At 39.7% G+C, this 15045-nt stretch overlaps 1 protein-coding gene across 2 annotated transcripts in view; it reads right to left on the bottom strand.

Moving 5' to 3' along the window:
* Positions 1–2018: 2018 nt before the first annotated feature.
* Positions 2019–15045, bottom strand: part of nipal2 (NIPA-like domain containing 2) — a 39937-nt gene continuing 26910 nt past the window's right edge. The window contains exons 6-11 of one of the 2 annotated variants that reach the window (XM_012964541.3): positions 10318–10414; positions 9687–9822; positions 9008–9096; positions 7331–7394; positions 6024–6118; positions 2019–4621 (exon numbers count right to left, since the gene is read on the bottom strand). In XM_012964541.3, the coding sequence (XP_012819995.1) occupies positions 4554–4621; positions 6024–6118; positions 7331–7394; positions 9008–9096; positions 9687–9822; positions 10318–10414 (549 nt within the window). In that variant the 3' untranslated portion in view covers positions 2019–4553. 2 annotated transcript variants of the gene reach the window in all.

The raw sequence follows: 15045 nt of genomic DNA, 5'->3' as shown, positions 1-15045 counted from the left end.
TGTGTGTATGGCCGGCTTTAGTTTGTGCTTGCCGATATCATTTCACAGAAATGATATAGGGCAAAAAATTGCTGCCACAATGATGTGTCTTAAATAACCAATGCAATAATTGGAAAGGGTATCCGGATACTTTTGACCATTTGGTATTTAGCAAATGTGTTCTCAAGTTTTTATTTCCATGTGCTGGCTGTCCCCTGCAACCCTGGGCTGCCATTTTTTGCAAAGGTCCAGTCTGTGGGTTGTAAAGGGGGAAGTGCTCATAGGGGAGAAGGCGAGGTTTGGATAGATTATGGCAAATTAGTGCATAGCTGGGGTGGATTGGGGTGTGGCAAAGCATAAAATTGGTCACACGTTTTTATTAAATTGGGAACCCATTCTACTTAGTTGTCAGAGCTAGGGGCCCAAATGGGTGGTGGACTATTAAGGGGCCCTTTGGGTCCTGATGACAGCTGAGCCAGGTTTTAACTAAATGCCAAAAGTGAAGAGACCCCAGTCCTATATTAATAACCCATTTATTTGCCAATAACCCATTCTTTTCCAATGTGCAATTGAGTACTCTCTACACCCCTACAATACATGATACACTCATACAATTGCTTAACGCTCACTGGTCAGAATGTGAAAAAGGTAAACTCTGCGATGAGACTGTTATTGGTTCTGAATTCAATAAGAATATCAATGAAGAGGAGCTTATCTTTAGTTAGAGTAATGCCAAAGCAGACAGAATATTTTTAGTGTAGATAAAATTTTCATTTAAAACTAGAATTTAGGGGGAAAATTCACAATACTCAGCTCATACAGTAACAAAACTATTAGGATAACCATCTGTCTGCTGGAAGAGACAAATGATCTGCAAGATAACAGGTCAAGATATTACGCAAATGGCTTCATTCTCAATAAATCCACTATAAATGTATGTATTACTTGTCTCTTCTTATCCTCTAGTAAATCTACATATTTTTGTCAATTTGGTCAAGGAAATCTGTATACTTTTCTGATTTCCAGACCTGAATCTTATTGCCTCTTGAAGACAAAGATTTTTTTAAAATATATCAGGATATTACCCAAAGAACAAACACCCTCTTCTATCCATTATAACTAGAAAATTGTGCTGGTGGCTGCCATTGGACTAGCATCATTGTTGCCTGCTCTGATCTTTGTAGAACCTTAAAACTACACCATAGTCTCACCTTTAGCCTGTTATTCATATGCTGCTATCTGCTGCCCGCACTAGGCTGTGACCAGTGTTCTGATGCCGAGACATCTGTATGGTGTCCCAGGTGGGGAGGGACCTCAAAAGCTGCTATGGCAGAAAACCCAATGGCCTTATTGTGTCAGTGAAGACCAGTGCCTGTAAGACTGTAGGAATTGCAGCCTCTATACCTGGCTCTCAATATTACATTACATGTCTTAATTCTCCTATCTCCCAATATGCCATAGATTTTCTTACCTTATTACCTCTGCTATCCCCCCAATGTGCCATTCACTACTTAATACAACCATTCTGTTTTCCCCTCCCACAATATCAAATGTGTTCTATTATTTTAAAGACACATTGAATAAATGGGGAAAAACCCTAATTTTGTAGGCAATTATGAATAATATATGGTGCTAGTTTCCCCTTGGGCTTTCCCTTTCCCTATTGGAGCTCCCTATAGATCCTATCAGTTCTCTTTCCGAGTCTGAAATGAAGGGTGGGCGTGTCCTAACGGTCCCTGCCAGAAGCACAGTAGGAGGGGGATAGCCAATCACAGCCTTGCACTCACACAAGCACAGACAGGCTTCAGTTCCCTATCAGGTCAGCTTAGCTGCTGACTGGTTCCTATCCTACAGTGCAGAGTACTGAGAGCCGCCACCCCCCCTGCATATCAAGAGAATTCAGCCAGCAGGAAGTGGAACAGATCAAATCAGTCTAAACACAACTTTTTTTAAGCACAATCCTTCTATATCTAGAGGAGCATAATACACTGGTACATTCATAATTTTTATAGGATATGTCTCCTTTAAAGAACAGAAAATACAATTGACATGTTATTTTTATTTAACAGTGCAAACAAAGCACAACTTGTTTTTACATTTTCTCCCCCGAATTGAATCAGTGAGGGATGAGAAGAAATCATTCCCACTTTTCCTCCTCCATGGGCATAGAGTCCTAATGAACTGTTTCAGACATAAAGGTCATAAAAAAGGGGGGTATAAATGTGAGGAAGAATGCGCCTAAATAACTTCCTGACCCCCCCCAGGTAAAGCCCAAGAGGGCTACATATTTATGTACTCTATGTTCTCTGTAGGATTTCAATGTTCGGACTTCAACAGCGAATGTAAACAGATCATGGCACAGCAGGTACCTATATTTTTAAGTTACAATGGTGTCCTAAAGTTGAAATATTTAAAAAATATATATTTTTAAACAGGGCCGGAACTAGGGGTAGGCAGAAGAGGGCAGCTGCCTAGGGCGCAACGATTGAGGGGTGCCAGGCAGGAGCCTCTCCTGCCTACCCCTAGTGCTACTTTGTTATTGCCTCCGCCACTTGTCATTAGCGGCGGAGGCAATGACCGATCTAATTGCCCCGCCCCCCCCTGCGTCGCCTCCTGTGCTTTGGCGCGCATGTGCCGTTCAGGGGGGCAGGGAAGTGGGCGGAGTTGGCCGACCGGGTTGCCTAGGGCGCCCGGTCGGCTTGGCCTGCCCCTGTTTTTAAAATGTGTTCCCCCTTACTGTAAAAAAACAACCCAGTCTTTTAATATGTAAACATTTTCCCAAGATATTGCATTTGACTTGATGCAGATACAAGAAGAAGTTGCACTTTTCCTTTGCTTTAATGTGCCAGAGCAGAAAGCCGGTGCTGATAAAAGTATTTAGGATTTGCCAAAAATGGAGCTGGGCATTTCTTTTATTTTTTAAGAGAGAATGGTACATATGTTATCTTTTTTATTTTTACACGTTTTTGAAAACAAATGTGAACCTATTCTAAATGAAAGGCTCTGTCCCTTCCGCTTCTAAAAATGTTGCGCTGTGTAACACAATAGTTTTGCTATGTGATAAACCTCTATTAGTTCTATTGGGTTATGAAAATATTTCCCAGGAAATGCTACACCGTACACTTCACTGTCCCTTTAATGCCCATTTCTCAAAGTCACCAGAAACGGTGCTGTGCGCAAAGAATGTGGCGTGCAGATACATCATGTTGTACTTATACTGACCTAACGGCTTCTAGGGGCATGTAGTTTTTAAAAGTGTGCTCTAAAGGTAATTTTTGGACATTCGGACCAAAATAAATTAGAGGAAACGTTAGATAGTCAAAACTATCACAACCCGTCTATATATTTGCCTTGGGGTTGTTGTTTGCAAACTAACATAGCCGAGGATGAAAATTCTCCCCAGTTAGGTTTGTTTTTCCAATAACCCCCACTAGCACCCAATAGAAAGAAAATGAACTGGCTGACCCAAAAAACAAAAAAAAAAGCCTGTGACCTTAATTCTGGGAATAACTGCAACCATATGGAGTAGAACATGGTAATTAAACCACATGCATCACTTTCTGTTGTGTATACATGGCAGTGGCAATAATAGACTGTAAATGAGATAGCAGAGGGTTGCCAAACCAAAGTTTTTGCCTAATTAGCGTTGGGCCAAATGGGGCAGATCCAATCATTTGGCCCTTTGCCTATCTATCTGCTCATATGGTTTGAACCAGTAAAGACCCATTGGGTGTTGACTGTATCCATCACTAAGACAATTTCCAGCCTACCCAACTAATATCTGATTAAAACCCTATAACATATGAATTAAATAGGCCATAGACTTGGACCTATACACAGCTCATTGGGTTTCTGAGCCAGTCAAGGTGCCCAAATCTTAAGCCAGTGTGTATTTATGCATAGGTGGCTTTTGTCATCTCCTGGGCACCCTTATACAAATTATACAAATTCAGTGCTGAGGAACACTAGAGTCTCTATATGTTCTGAAACAAAGGGAAAGCATCCAATTCTGCACTGCGTGCCTCACAATTCCCAGGAGCAGTGGGTGAGTTTCCGGTCCTGCCTTAGGCCTCCTGTAACCAAACCGTTTGTGCAACTACAAATCTGATGTCTATTGGGTGAACCTGTTCATACTGGAGATAATATCTCACCATTAAGGACCATTTGCTACCCAGTATCACAGTTCACAGGGTAGAAATGTTACAAAAGGATTCCTCTGTAGACCAATATGGACTAAACACATACAAACCATCCCTCTTCATTGAAAATCCATGTAACAAAAATAAATATCATACATTAATATAAACAGCAGGTAGGAACTGCTTAGGATTTGTCATTGATCAAACAGGGAGCAGTTCAGCCGCATTCAAAAGGCCTGAATGACATCAAAGGCCCTTCAGAAAACACAACATTATTTTTTGGTCACACGCATAAAAAAAAAGAGAATGGAACATAAAGTGATTTGAATGCAGGCACGATACAGAGCTGAAAAATCAGAGGCGATAAATAAATCCTATCTCCTCCATGGCCCAATTTCATTTTCTTTCATCTTGGCTTTGGCTGCTGATGATTAACTAATTCGACATGGTCCCATATGACATGCAGCTTGATTCTGGCTGGATTGCAGCAACTGTTTCCTTCCCTGCAGGGAAAGAGAGAAAATATTATTATTTATTTTACCTCATTCTATCCGCTAATACACAATCACCATTTTGCTAACCCACTAGACACATTTTATACATTGCAGAAGAATACTATGCTGGCCTTCACTCATTGTTCAAGTTTTCTTGAGCACATACAGATTTGCCATACTTGGGTAGCCATGACACATCATCATTAAGTTATAATGTGGGTCTAATGAATAATTAGCCCATTAAGCGGAGACATTCAAATGCACTGCCCTAGATTATATGCACTTGTACAGGGTCAGACTGGCCCAGTGGGACACCAGAAAACACCTGCGTGCTCAAGTGTTAATGGCCACTGCATTCAGTCCAGCCTTCTAGGGGGCAAGTAGTGCAATGTGCATGTCCCTTTCTAACGTCTTCTCCCTGTCTGGCCATTAATTGTACTACCAACAAGGTAATATCTATCCAGGCGCTACCCTGACCTGCACTGAAGAATTCTGTGTTGCGACTGTGTAGTCATGTGGGCTGAATTGGCACTTACTAATGTCACCAAAAGAGAAGAAGAAAGGAAATGCAGGGGATGAGGAGAGATAAGCCAAGGGATAAGATGGATACTCAAAAGATCCACAGAGGTTCCATCATGCAGTAACACATGAATGTAATGAATAAATATTCTTTGTAGAACCCTCAGTGAAATTATAGTTACCCCTCTTTATATATAGGAGCTGTAACTGTGGCTAATGTCACATGTAGAACTGATCTGCATTTCCCAGTAGAACATATGTATAAGATTGCCTTCTAATATATTCAATGAGAGGCAATGGTGAGAATGGCACAAGTCAGTGCATGACTAATGGCTGGCAGGAGCTTTACTGGCTCATAACTATAACTCTGGGGCATTATTTCACCATAACAGCAGTCTGTATTAAAGGACAAGTCAACCCAAAACATAATTTTTTGCCTAATAAAAGAAAACATAATTCTAAGCAACTTTGCAATATATATTCATTATATATTTGCAATGGTTTTTCACTTATTTGTATATATACCTGCTATTAAAAGCAGTGTTTGTCTGCCATTTTCTATTCTCTGCCCCGGTGGCTCCGACATATAAACAATGTAACACATGGCAGCAGGCTGACAGACCTGACTCGCTGGAGGAGACTGACCTTTACAACATTGTTTAAAAAGTAAAAACCAGGAGTTCAGTAAATGCTGCTTTCAAAGGCAATTACATTTACAAATACCTTTTAAAGCCCTAACAATTTTAAATAAATTCATATTGGAAAGTTGCTTAGAATTGTGTTTTCTTTTATAAGGCAAAAAAATTATGATGTCCAGATTTGAGTACAGATACTCTTTTTGTAAAGAATGCTCAGATATTCCCCATGTACCTACCCACTATGTGATACGTACCAGGGATCTCTCCAATGTTAATGAAGGGCTCTGGAGGATCGCGCTTTTCTTGGTTTTTGGATATCAAGACCACCCCGAAAAAGGACAAAAAACACCTACAGAAATAAATGTACAGAGTAAGGTGACTGAATGAAGTTAATAATGAGGTGGCTAAATGGCTACACATTGGCCATAGCTATACTGTATACATGATGTAAATAAAAGCATTAGGGAGTGGGTTGTGCTAATATTACAGATAATTTGGCAGAGGGCTCAGTTACATTAACGTACCATACACATGTATGTATATACCATGTATTTAGTCTGTAGAACCTGCAGGACTCCTAAAATAACTGTTTAAACTTCTTTTGCTTTCACTTTATAGCGCATCGGTTCTCAACCTGTGGGTCGGACCCCTTTGGGGGTCTAACGTCCCTTTCACAGGGGCCGCCCAAGACCATCGGAAAACACATATTTTCGATGTTCTTAGAAATCGAGACACCGTTCCTTTATGGTTGGGGGTCAACACAACATGAGGAACTGTATTTAAGGGTTGCGGCATTGGGAAGGTTGAGAGCCATTGTTGTAGCGCAGTGATCCCCAACCAGTGGCTCAGGGGCAACATGTTGCTCCCCAACCCCTTGGATGTTGCTCTCAGTGCCCCCAAACCAGGTAGTTATTTTTGAATTCCTGACTTGGGGGCAAGTTTTGGTTGAATAAAAACAAGATTTCCTACCAAATAAAGCCCCTGTAAGCTGATAGTGTGCATAGAGGCTGCCTAATAGCCAATCTTAGCCCTTATTTGGCACCTCCATGAACTTTTATGATGCTTGTGTTGCTCTCCAAGCCTTTTTACATTTGACTGTGGCTCACCAGTAAGAAAGGTTGGGGATCCCTGTTGTAGTGGCTCAGAGACAAAGCAGATTTTAATTCTCCCTGAAAACAGTTTGTAATATCTTATGAATACGATTAAGGAGGCAAAATATATCTAAGTAAACACATGGTGCCATATACAGTAGTTGCCAAATGAGTGGACCTTTCTCCAATCTGCCCACCTTGGTTGTGGATGATAGACTCATTCTACCATTAGTTTCATGTTGGCACATATATGAGAAACAGCTCTAATACTTGTGCCATCATACAAGAGCATTTTCAGTATAAATAGCAACAGTATCAGCATTTTTGACCCCTCTTACAACTTGTACAACAAAAACCAATGGCAGATATAGCAAAGCATTTTGACAAAATGAGGGATAAGTGGACAGGATGGATGGAAGAGAAGGGGACTGATGGGGTTTAAGAACATTAGACTAGATAATAAGACTCACCCAAAGATAAACATCAAAATATTTAATATAGAAGCACCATCAAATTCTTGGTAAAATATTACTCCTGTAACAAGTAAAAAAGGAAAACATTAGAAATGCCACAATTTTGTTCCTTTTGTGTTAGTTTTTAAACACAGGCAGCACTCTTATTCTATCACTGACTAGAAAAAAGCTAATAGTTTAGATAAGTAAAAATGAATGAAACAAGTCTGGGTGCAAACCAATCGGATGCAGCTCACTACCCTCGCTGACTAGAATGCAAAATGATCATGTGCCTAGGTTTTTAGAAGCTTTTGTCTGGATTATGTACCTTAAAGGTAAGTATTACAACCACTTCCTGGGTTTTTAGAGAGAGTGAATGTGACAACAGGAGAACATTTACTGGAAACAAATGGAACAATGGCTACACTGTACTAGATCCATGGAAAGTACTGAATGTTTTTGGCCAATAGGCTGCTCCAGAACACTGCTAAAATATGATCTGTGGAGCACAGCAAGAACATTTTAGGGATAATGGTCATGCAATGTGCACCTAAAAATACTCATATGCCAACTGTTCGGATAAGCTATCCCACAGAAGTGGTAGAACCTTATTAACTGAAGAGCTACCATTATTTGTCAGACTAACCAGCCACAGCCTTTCTTATCACCTACCAAAACCTTTCTATCCTATTAAAATGCTCTGAAAAGAGGTTACACAAAGGGGGTGTGTGGTAAACTGTCCAGGGCCATAAACTGAAGACTCAAGAAAAATACTCGTCAGGACCCTTTTAGGCATAGAGGTCCTTTAGAGAAGAAGGAAAGTGATTTTGGCATTTTACTGCCAATAGATTCACCACATTAGTGCCACCTAGAACACTATTTATTCTGCAGAAAGAATACCATACCTGAGTAAAGAGCCCTAGAAGCTTTCCCTGTTTGCTTAAGACAGCTGCCATTTAAAGTAGCTTTCTGCTGCAGCTCTAGCTGTTATAGCTCAGATCACACATTCCTAGAGGGGGGAGGGAGTTTTTAGCATTCTTGTGGGAGGGGGAGCAGGAGAGAGGAGAGAGCTGCGCAGACTCTGGCACAGGAATTACAGAGACAAGAAGGAGACAAGAAATCCTGTTTCTTTTGATAGAGGACTCTGTGAGCGCTTATGGCTGTATTTACATAGACCTTTCTTAGTTTTTACCTTTCCTTCTCCATTAACTGAAGGCAAAGTTTAGTTAACATTAAAGACTTTTTGCAGAATTTCAAGTAACTGCAAGTGATCAATTTCGTTGTTATTTAAATAATACGAAAAAGGAATGACTGTGCCCTAATGTTTTGTTTGAACAGCGGGAGGGGAAGACATTTCTGCATAAAGTAAAAGGAAAATAATACGGTAGGGCGGGGTAAATGCGATCTGTGGGATGACACAGGCATAAATGATTTGTTTTCCCTCCAGGATATTGACTCTCTCTGCACACATTATTATCAACAATGGCCACCCTAACCAGGGGCTCATACAGTGATACCCCTTACAGATCACTGAAGCAAACCCAAGTAACTACTGGTGAAGCTTACACAATCCCTATAAGCAAAACCAACCAATTAAATCAGCTCCAGACATCAAAATCACAATCAATGCATTTATAAAAGAAGAGCCAAACCCGGTCGCTGCCCACTGAGCAATGAACGGTTTCTCTGCAATACCTGCAAGTATGGCGCTGGTTGTGAAAAATACAAAGTTAATCGGCACCACTTCCGTTGCATTATATAGCTGCATGGCTTGATTTAGGAACCTAGGGAGATAGAGACACAATGTGAGTTACACAAGGGAGCATTAGAGCTGGCTGTAAGGTACCCCAGAGATATGTATCAGAAGGGATATGTGATTAAAGGGGTTGTTCACCTTTGAGTTAACTTTTAGTACGATGTTGAGAATGATATTCCATGGCAATTTGCAATTGGTCTTTATTATTTATTGTCTGTAGTTTTTTAATTTGAATTTTTGTTGAGCAGCTCTCTAGTTTGGAGTTTCAGCAGCTATGTGGTTGCTAGTGTCCAAATTACCTTAGCAACCAGGGAGTGGATTGAATGAAAGATTGGTTTCAAATATAAAATCTGTCAATCCATCTAGCTATCACTATGTGAGGACAGGCAGCGTTATGAGTGACCAATGGTGCCATGCAGTAATAGTTTTACTTACCCTACAGGTTTTGCTTGATGTTTTTATATCTAGTCTTAACCGAGTGTATAAAGAACTGTGCACACATGTTCCAGCCATCATACAATATAATAAGTATATCTATGGGAATCCACAGCTAATTCCACATGTAGTGTTTGTAAGACAAGAGATCACATTTATTAGTAGAAAGGCCGCGCTACTTACTTGACCTGAAAGATACAGGACGCTACCATTACCACAAACATGACGTAGAATATAGGATAGGTCAGTTGCATTGAACCCTTAAAGGTCAGCACCAGCATCCCGGACACAGCTTTAACAGAAATCACTGCCAATGAAGCTAAAATAATAAAGAGATGAAGGAGATTATTAAATTGTCTTTAAAATGATGACATAGTGACAGACAATAATACAGAACTTTTAAGTGGGAAGGAAATGGTTGTAAAATGATTTAAAAAAGAAACACTTCTGATGAATAATATATAAACAATTTAAAAAAAACAGTGCCACCTAGTGTTTAGTTCAGCTGACCAGTAACAGTCAGCAGAAAAATAAAGTTGGTGAGCAGAGAAGAGTCAGCTGTTGTTTCTCAGTCAGTTCTAAAGGATTCTTTAATGATTTGTATGGTATAGTTTTTATTACTGTATTACACTGTTTACATAGCAAATAATTCCACCATTTAAAATCTTATTCTTGAACCAACAAATGTATTTGTAGCTGTAATATTGGTGTGTAGGCGCCATCTCAGTGCATTGTGCCTGAGTCTGAGCTTTCAGAAAAAAGTTTTAAAAATGTCTCCAAAGTCCACACTGTATCTTATAGCAAATGTGCTCACCCAGCAGTGACACCAGCAGCAGCAAAACCACAATATGGTTCAGTCCCTTTTGTTTGAGGAAATACAGCAAGACGCAGAAGGTTATTATTTCTATAATCTGCAAAAGGAAAAAGAGAAAGAATAATTCTACACATCACTGAGCACTAATGAAGAAATGAATGGTTTCATTGCACAGATAAATATTCACATTTGGACACAAACAAGGACTTCAGTAGATTGTCAGGTACATAACCTCAGTAGGTGGGAGACTAAATACAGGTATAAGACCCGTTATTCAGAATGCTCGGGACCAAGGGTATTCCAGATAAGGGGTCTTTCTGTAATTTGAATCTCCATACCTTAAGTCTACTAACGAATCAATAAAAACATTAATTAAACCCAATAGGATTGTTTTGCATCCAGTAAGGATTATTTATATGTTAGTTGGGATAAAGTACAAGGTACTGTTTTATTATTACAGAGAAAAAGGAAATCAGTTTTAAAATTCGGAATTATTTGATTAAAATTGAGTCTATGGGGGATGGGCTTTCCGTAATTTGGAGCTTTCTGGATAATGGGTTTCCGGATAAGGGATCCCATATCTGTACATACTTTTATCTAATGGAAGTGCCCACTGAGATACCTGCTGCTAACCACAAACAGGTGAACACAAAGCTCATTGGAGACCAACATCTACGCATCTCTTTCCTACATACAGTAGTTGGAGACCGACATCTACACCCAAGATTTGCATTATATTCCTCGCTTTTCTACATAGTTAGGACTAAACAAAATACCAAGACTGATAAATGCAACCAGTAAAGCTCCCCCATTGACCTGGAGCTTTGTGGCTATCCTACCTAGTGTAGATGAATTTCTGTGTCTTATTTCCAGACAATGAAGATGCAATATACTTAAAAGTATACAGAAAGAACTTCCCAGGAAGCAACCTTACACAGTATACAACCCTATCATTTTTAACAATGAAAACCTTTTATTTTTTGGATAGTGAAAGGGAAACCATTAGCAGAGCTAGGCATGTTACTTTAAGGCAGGGATCCCCAACCGTTTTTTACCTGTGAGCCTAATTCAAATGTAAAAAGAATTGGGGAGCAACACAAGCATGAAAAATGTACCTGGGGGTACCATATAAGGGCTGCAATTGGCTATTCGGTAGCTCCTATATGGATTGGCAGCCTACAGTAGGTTCTGTTTGGCAGTACAACTGGTTTTTATGCAACAAAAAACTTTCCTCCAAACCAGGAATTCAAAAATAAGCACCTGCTTTGAGGCCACTGAAAGCAACATCCAAGGGGTTGGAGAGCAACATGTTGTACCCGAGCCACTGGTTGGGAATCACTGCTTTAAGGAAAAGTCTAGACCTGGCCATTAGCAAACCAACTAATCACTCTTGAGTCATGGTATAGTTGTTCAGTAGGAGCACAATCAAAACACCTGCTTAAGGGCTCAGGTTCCTTCCAGATCAGCATCAAGCACAGAGAATTACCATGTACTGAGTTATGCCCTAACATCTTTTTAGATGGCATTCCTCATTCCAGGGTGGCCCATACCCTATTCAGTTCATGTAGGCAGTAAGCTTTTTCTAAAAATACACTGTAAAGCATTTTACGCCAAAGGCAGGTAGAAGTTGTTATCCTTATGCATGAGTCACAGTCATAAATAATACATTGCACCATTGTTTCTCAATACCTTTATAAATAAGTGCCGTAATCCTATTGCTCTAAAGCAATGATCCCCAACCAGTACCTCGCGAGCAACAAGTTGCTCCCAGTGGCCTCATACCAGGAGCTTATTTTTTTGTTGCATAAAAATTCTGTGTACTGCCAAACAGTAGACTGCCAGTCCACATAGGGGCTACCAAATAGCCAATCACTGGCCAGATTTGCTAACCCCCAGGAACTTTTTCATGCTTGTGTTGCTCCCCACTCTTTTTACATTTAATAGTGGCTTATGGGTAAAAAAGTGGTCTAAGGATGATTCTACTTGGGTGACTGCTTTCCTGGTAACAACAAACTAAAATTTAAAAAAAATGAGTTTAGGCCCCATGGAGCAATCTGCAAATGACATGTCACTTGTACCCCAAACACAGCTCTTTTCGGTCATCTAAAGGTCTTGGAAAATGTAAGTGTTTACGTAAAACCTCCTTGTGGTGTAACTTAATATTACAAAAAGATGCAATATTAACAAAAATCCTTCTTTGCGGTGCAACACAATATTGCAAAAAGATGCAACGATTTATGTGTTCTGTTTTTGCTTTCCACTTTCTGGTAAATCTTGTGCTTTTTCTTGCTAATTCCTCCTTTTTCTGGTTTCAATGATTTCTAAAAATGTAATTTAATTTGAAAAGAATAGTCACAGTGCCTGCTAAATAGGTACAGTTGTGTGTAGGACATAGCGTGAAAGGGATCTGCGCTCTTCCGCGGACCCTCCCATTAATCCCCTTGTTGGCAGAGCACTGTGATCTGTAGGCATAGGGGTACATTCTTCTCTGATTTACCACTTATTTTCCCCAAAACATACAGAATTATTAGCAGATTTACAGCTTACTTTCAAGGCAGAATCCACGCAAGAATAAGGCAAGAGACTGCCAATACGATAATTGTATCTACTTCACAGTATTATTCTATTTTTTTTTATTATTTTCAGACAATAACAAAAGGGTTCTTAGTGAACGAGATGTAGAACAGAGGGGCAATGATTCATTACATGAAATTATCATACCAAGGAGGTCAAAACGGTCTTATATATTATAAATCTGCAGTAAGAAGCATAATCTAATGAACTTCTAATGGTGGGGTGGTATCCAAATAGGATTTTGGATGGCATGGATTCTTTCAGAAAGAAAAGAAAATTAAAACATCTGTTTAAGTTAAGGATGATGAGAAACTCCTGGATCTGCTGGGCGCATGGATAATGATTTAGAACAGACAGAACTTTGGATTGTTGCCTCAACGCAGAATGCACATTAGCCTTCTGATAACGTAGAAAGAGGGGTCTGGAAAAGTGCTGAAAGTGAAGGTATTGCCAAAAATACATTAGGCTTAATTAGTATAAAATGGTTGAACTACACCTATGTAGCCAAAAAACAAAGCTTCTAGCTGGTTTCTGAAACTGTGGATCTGCAACTCATCTTGAGAATCCCACTCACGTGGGTTTTTTCCCTTCAGACGTTGGCCTGTGTTCCAGGTCAGTCAGTGGCGTGACTACAAATGACTTGGCCCCACAACATCATCATTTTAGTGGCCCCCTAACCTTTGGAAAGAAGATGTTTTTCATAATCTACCAAAACTGTTTAAAAAGTAGCTAGACAAGATGTGACATGGCTTTGTGGAGCAATGCAAACCAGGTCAGATGAGATACATATAAAACTAACTGCCTTTAACTTCTAACAAGAATTGCCCTTGCTGGCAAGATACAAACAATAGCAACTGCCTATGAGGCTAGGGGTCTGCAACAAAGGTTGTCTCATGAAGCACCCCAGAGCAAACTGAATAGCAATTCCATTTTGAAGACTTGTCTCTTTTCACCAAAGTTGCTAATACCTTTAAGTCCTCAGCTCAAACAGTGGCATTAGATAAAGAAGAGCAGAGCCTGCATCTTCTGTGGGTGTGCAGGGCCATAGAAGGCCCCATGAGGTCCTGACTAGTAACTTTTCTCAGTATATGTGTGCTAAACCAATAATCAACCGTGTGGTTTGGGTGGTGGGATCTGCTCAAAAGAGCTTACAAGACCAATTATCTTCAGCAATCAGGTTGCATTACATAGGTTTCTTTAAACATGGGGGTCTTGGGGAGTGTTTAAAGCTTTAGAGTGAAGGAAAGAGTTTCGTCAGTCTTGGTAGGAAATACCTGAGACAGGTAGAAGTTCAAGAGAATTGTTGCAGTTGGGGATGGGAGGAAGTGATGTGAGGAGAAGAGAGTTGAAAGTCAGAGCAGAGATCTAAAGATCATGATAGTTAAGGGCCTTGTATGTGAACGTTAGTATTCTGAATTTACATTATGTTAGTATAGTACCACCTCTGAAAGGGACTGACTTTGGTTTAAACACGATGTATGTTTGTTTGGGTGTATGATCCTTGGTTATGATCTTTTTTAAGCTGCAGCAGTAGATCCCAAACAGAAAAATGTATGTTCCGGGCTTGTATTTATCTATTTCTAATTACTATAAATGGCACCTTAAACACATTAAACACACTTCGGCAGGCAGTCAGAGTATGTTTTACCATGTAAATCAGCTGGGGAACCATGAGCTTAAGATAATTTATACATTTCAATTTCTCATTAATGTATTTTTAAATGTTTTTTTGTATAAAATGTAATTTTTGGTAGATCATGATGTTCAAAATAGTTTTGACATTGGAGCCACTGTTCCTTTAAACTTTTAGATCTAAACATCTTACTTATTTGTAAGTGATGGTTACATTTCCATGCAGGAACAAGCAAGACTACAGAACATTGTCTCTTCTCAGATAAGATGGGAAGGTTGAAAACAAGCCTTGACAGCCCTGGACTTTGGGGCAAATATTTACTTGTACAGGTATAGGACCTGTTATCCAGAATGCTTGGGACCAAGGGTATTCCGGATAAGGGGTCTTTCCGTAATTTGGATCTCCATACCTTAAGTCTACTAATAAATCAATAAAACAGTAATTAAACCCAATAGGGCTGTTCTGCCCCCAATAAGGATTAATTATTTCTTAGTTGGGATCAAGTACAGGTACTGTTTTAT

Source organism: Xenopus tropicalis, chromosome 6 (genome assembly GCF_000004195.4).
Source record: "Xenopus tropicalis strain Nigerian chromosome 6, UCB_Xtro_10.0, whole genome shotgun sequence".
Taxonomy (NCBI): domain Eukaryota; kingdom Metazoa; phylum Chordata; class Amphibia; order Anura; family Pipidae; genus Xenopus; species Xenopus tropicalis.
Note: the sequence above shows the minus strand (reverse complement) of the source record. Positions and strands in the feature narration are given on the sequence as shown.